The sequence below is a fragment of the Cryptomeria japonica genome, chromosome 2 (assembly GCF_030272615.1).
Source record: "Cryptomeria japonica chromosome 2, Sugi_1.0, whole genome shotgun sequence".
Lineage (NCBI taxonomy): Eukaryota > Viridiplantae > Streptophyta > Pinopsida > Cupressales > Cupressaceae > Cryptomeria > Cryptomeria japonica.
This window is the reverse complement of record NC_081406.1, coordinates 160,007,580-160,013,120: the sequence shown is the minus strand read 5'-3', so window position 1 is coordinate 160,013,120 and position 5,541 is coordinate 160,007,580. Positions and strand designations below refer to the sequence as shown.

The following is a 5,541-nucleotide window of genomic DNA, read 5'->3' as shown; positions in this document are numbered from 1 at the left end:
ATTTTCTATGTTAACAAATTAAATCCTATTATAGGAGCATACCATCACAAGATCCTCCTATTATACGAGCATACCATCATAAGATCCTCCTAACTATATGGAAATGACAATGATTTTTCCATATAAACTTAAAGCCTTTCTGCACTTCTAAACAATGAATTCCTTCTCTTTTTGTAACATCCTAACTAAAACCTGATATTCAAAGAGGCTATAAAATTGTTGCATGCAGTCTGTCTTACCGAAATAATCAAGACTTTTGGATTGTATTTCTTACATGCAAAATGTATAAAAACAATTCTAAGTCAATATCTCGTATTCTAAATGGGCATGACGTTCTCTATAGTTTGTTTCTCTTGGCTCTGGTTACAGATAAATGTTATTCTTCTAAAACTGATTTAATGAATGTTCGCTCCCATCATTTTAAAAATAGCAGAAAATTAATATCAATATCTGATGGGGTTGCTAGCAATGTCTTTAATGTTGAAGATTTTGGAGCATTGGGTGATGGAAATCAGGACAACACACAGGTTTATTCATCACATATTCTTTCCTTAGTATTGGATTTTTAAATTTACTCATTATAACATAACTGGATCTTTTTTCTATAGGAATTTGCAGCTGCATGGAATGCAGCTTGTATCTCATACTCTGCAACAATGGTTGTGCCCAGCGATAAGACTTTTCTTGTTAACAATATCGTTTTCAAAGGACCCTGTGTTCCTGGTTTCACTTTTCAGGTTCATTTCCTTAACTACTATTGGTATAAGATTTATCTTATAACTTCTATCAAACAATATTATCTGCATTTGGATTTGCAGATAGATGGAACCATACTTGCACATAGAAATCCAGAAAGATGGAACAATACATATATGTGGTTAGCATTTCAACAGCTGCAAAACTTTACACTAACTGGGGTTGGCTCCATTAATGGCCAAGGAGATCTGTGGTGGCAAGATTGCAATGTAATTGTAAACTTATTCCCATGCTCTTTAGATTTTATTTATATGTTTATAATGTATCTAATGTGTTGTTTCTTAAACTGCAGGTGTCTTGTATTTATCAGCAAAGACCCATTGTAATTGCTGAACTCTATTTACTTATGTGTGTTAATATTTTTAAGCTTTGATTTGTTTAAGTGGTTCATTTCGGATCATAAGAATAAGTGGATCTAATTGAAAAAGCTAAAGTAATTTGTGTTAAATCACCTAAACAATTGAAAAGACAGTTTGACTTAATCAATACAATTTAAACTTTGATTTGCTTAAGCGAGCCATTTCAATCTCAAATTACAAGAATAAATATAATTTCAGATGAACCACCTAAACCAATTAAAAGATAGACGATTTTGATGCCTATTTGTGTGATGTGCAGGCTGTGCAGTTTTTTCGGAACTGCAATGTTACAGTCAGTGGATTGACAATTAAAAACAGTCCACTTGCTCATTTGACTTTCGATGATTGTGAAAATATAAAAGTTCATGACATTAAAATCAGCTCACCTGGAGACAGTCGGAACACTGATGGAATTGATGTGGGCAGCTCTAAAAATTTTGCAATAACTGACAGCATTATCGTTGCAGGTTCATTTTTCATCACTTAAATATACATTGTCCTAAAAATGAAGGATGTAGCGAATTTTATTGTTTGACAAAATTTAATGAGCAGGAGATGACTGCATCGCTTTTGGCAATGGGTGCTCGGAAATGTTAGTAAGGAATCTGACATGCGGTCCAGGCCATGGTATAAGGTAGCTTCCAATGCTTGTGAATCATTTTTCTTTTGGGTATTCTCCTAATTTGATTTATATCCAATGCAATATTTTTTTGGTATTGATTTCTTTTGGTCTCAATCATTCATATTGATCCATATTCTATAGCTAATAGCTCAGAGAGTTCATTTTTATAGTTTTTTTTTCTACATTCCAAAGGAAGAGTTTTTGAATCGATGAAAATTTAAAGCTAAACAAAACCTTTATAAAGGAGTTCATAAATTCAAATATTCAAATATTTTCTTGTATAAGAAACTCTATAGAGATCAATCACAGAGATGAGCTCTCCTGTGTGTGATTGTAACTGTTTTTTATTAGATAAAGATTTTTGAAGTGAGTTATGAATTGGAGAGTTTGAAAAGAACCCCAAAATATATATGATTGTATTTCTTATCCAAAACTTGTTATCGCTATTCAATTCATTGTAAAAAAAAATTACAATTAGAATATAAGATAAATCTTTAAAATCTCTTAAAAAGCCTAGAATATAGCAGCAAAGCAATAGAACACAACAGCAGAGCAATAAAGAGTAAAACAGGGCATAAAAGCAGAATAAATAGTTAAAACAAATTAATAATATATAACATACAATCCAATCCATTAAACTGCTATGTTTTGTGGAATGAATAGTCATACATTTATATAATTTTATTCTTTTTCAAGATTCTACAATCTTACTGTTTCATTTCAAAATCTAGAATATTTTTTTCACCAATAAATATATAGGAGTTTCCTTGCAATTTTTTTCTGCCAAAAAGAAATCATGGGATTCAATTTTCTTTTCATTTACAATATTGGCATTGTACATCTTTCCTTGCAGCATTGGAAGCCTAGGGAAATATAACTCAGCAGCCAATGTTTCTAATATAACAGTAGAGGGTGCTAAGTTGACAGGAACAATGAATGGAGCAAGAATCAAAACATGGCAGGTACTTTCCCTAAAAAACAGAAAATTCACCCTCCAATTTGTGTATATAATCACAATCTAATACCAAAATCTATCTAATTCTAATGGTCTCTATGAATGATTGTATAACAGGGTGGTTCAGGAACTGTAAGCAATATAAAATTTAAGAACATTGAAATGGTATATGTGAGCAACCCAATTATAATTGATCAATACTATTGTGCAAGTTCGACACCAATGTATTGCACAAATCAGGTATGTCGAGCTTCACTTGCTCCAATTTTCATCTGACTAGTTGGACTGTAAGCTAAACTATTTGAATACATCAGTTTCTACCGTTTATAAAATATGTATTATTGTTTTTGAATTTGATTGTGTATTATTTTGTATAAGTTTCGAATCATTTTCTGATGATCTATCACCTCCATGTATGAATGCATATAAATCATAAAAGATAATAGATCACAGCGAGTGATCCAAAACATTGATGCAAAAATTAATATACCATCAAACATATAAGCTAACTATTTTTCTTACTGTACTTTCAGACCTCTGCTGTGCAAATCAGCAATGTCAGATTTGAAAACATTTATGGTATATCATTAACACCAGCAGCAGTGAAGTTTGCATGCAGCGACACTGTAGCATGTACTGACATAATCTTGAGTAATATATACTTGAAACTCGAATCACATGATGAAGCTTACTCTTTCTGTGAAAATGCATATGGACAGATCAGGGAAAATGTAGATCCTCCAAGTTGTCTGAAAAGTGACATTTTTTTGGCCGAGTAGTTAGACATCTAAATTTACAAGATTTGCTTTTTTAAAGTAAATGGGGTTTAGCTGGTGTTATTTCAATCCTAACTGTCTAAAGCAGAAATTTTAGAAAAAAATCTATCATAGAAGAAGGCACATTTGATCTTCAGCAAAGGTCAACTCTCTTTGGAGGTTTCATATTTTATTGTTGTGTGGGTTGAAGTTGAGCTTATTTATATAATCATAAAGCAAGATCAAGGAGTTTCTTTATTATTTCTAGTCATTTGGTATTGTAGTCATAAAGCATGATTATGGAGTTTGTTTATTATTTCTAGTCATTTGATATTTGAGATTGTCACCATCGCCATAAAGCATGAGCATGCAGTTTTTTAATTACTTCTAGTCATTTGGTATTCTATTGCTTTAAATTTTAATTTCATCATTATCATCACATTTTTTTTTTCAGTCTGTTTATCATTATAGACGCAGCTATCATAGACGCGTCTATTCTGGCTCCAAAACGAAAGTACGGATTGACTAACACGTGTGTTAGTCATGCATTTTACACCGTCGATTTTGCAACTAACGGTTGTGATTGACTAACCTGTCGCTAACACGTTGTACGAAAGGTCCGTTTTGGAGCCAGAATAGACACAGCCATCATTATATTTATGTCAATTCATAAATTATTATTTTTTAGTACTGCTATTTTGATGATGATAACATGGCTATTTGAAAGGGCTGAAGCTATTCTGGCTCCAAAACAGACCTTTCATACAACATGATAGCTATGTGTTAGTCAATCGCAGCTGTTTATTGCAAAATCAACCATATAAAACATGCGACTAACACGCATATTAGTCAATCTGTACTGCCATTTAGACGCGTCCATTTGAAAGTTGGGCAGTAGATAGAAAAGATATAATGAATTTTTAACTTTTCGTTTATTCAGAAAATATTATATAATAAAATATGGTATTTAGAAAAAAAATAAAGATTTTAAACCTTAAACTTGGGGGCTCTTGATGTATGCCTTGTTTAATTGAGACAATGTTATACATAAATAACATGGGAATTGAAAGACGAGGTTTTAAATTCTTACAAATTCTTGTATATGTCTTTTAATATCGGGAAAAAAAAAGATCTTTTATATATAATTTGAGGATTAAATAAAAAAAGAACAATTAGATAATAATTTTAGAACTAAATAAGTGATCTCGATTAAAGTAAAACATATTATGTATGATTGTGAGTGGGATGCAATTTAGGGTTCAAAGAGTATGAAGGAGGCTTGTCTTTGAGCTTAATGGTTGTGCCTAGAAGACTACAATTGGTATTATTAATAATGAGGATTCAAATATTAGATATGATGATAAAAAGGAGCCCTTTGTTTGGGTAAAGTGTTGAATCAAGAATATGCCAATTCTTTTGGTATGGAACTACACTTGAAGAATTGCTCCTATCTTTGGTGAGTGTATTGACCTATAATAATGACATATTGTTGGATTGATGGATTGTTAAGAATTTAAAAATCTTTTAGAATCCATTTCCACTATTTTAATGAATTACACAAGTCTTCATTTATGAGGGTGGAGTGTGCTAAATCCCTATTCTAGAAAGTGTTTATAAGGTTGTAATGCAACATCTGAATGTGGATGTATCCCAAGCTCCATGGAGTTTAGTCTTTTAATTAGATTGGCTCTTAGTAGAAATAATTTGGCTACACATAGTAATTGAGAAAGAAGAAGATTGGGTTTAATATTAAATGGAAATGATCACAATGCCTCAATCCCTAAGGGGGTTCACTTACTACTGGAAGGGTAAATTCTATATGGATATGTTGAGTTTAGAGATAACAAGATCACATTTGGAGATTTAAGATGGAAATCTAGCTTCAAAACCCTTCAAGGATACCCATCTTTCTAGCATTATCCTTTCATTCAATTTTGCTATAGATGATGAGGCTTCTTCATTAATAAAGACAATATCCTAGTTGGAAAATAAGTAAAATTTGGTGTGAAAATTCAATAGAGGGATGGAGTTTTCCTTTCTTGAGAAGGGAAAACACTTTCTTTCTCTTCTTGTAAATGGTTTTCTCTTTCTTGG

The 5,541-nt window shown here is 31.7% G+C and overlaps 1 protein-coding gene across 1 annotated transcript; it reads left to right on the top strand.

Annotated features, from left to right (window-relative positions):
- Positions 1–281: 281 nt before the first annotated feature.
- LOC131070543 (polygalacturonase-like) lies at positions 282–3,471 on the top strand. The gene is made up of 9 exons (XM_059213418.1): positions 282–527; positions 609–737; positions 819–965; positions 1,049–1,078; positions 1,375–1,582; positions 1,668–1,749; positions 2,591–2,699; positions 2,810–2,932; positions 3,226–3,471. The coding sequence occupies exons 1-9, from the start codon at positions 282–284 to the stop codon at positions 3,469–3,471; spliced, it is 1,320 nt and encodes a 439-aa protein (XP_059069401.1).
- The last annotated feature ends 2,070 nt before the right edge of the window (positions 3,472–5,541 follow it).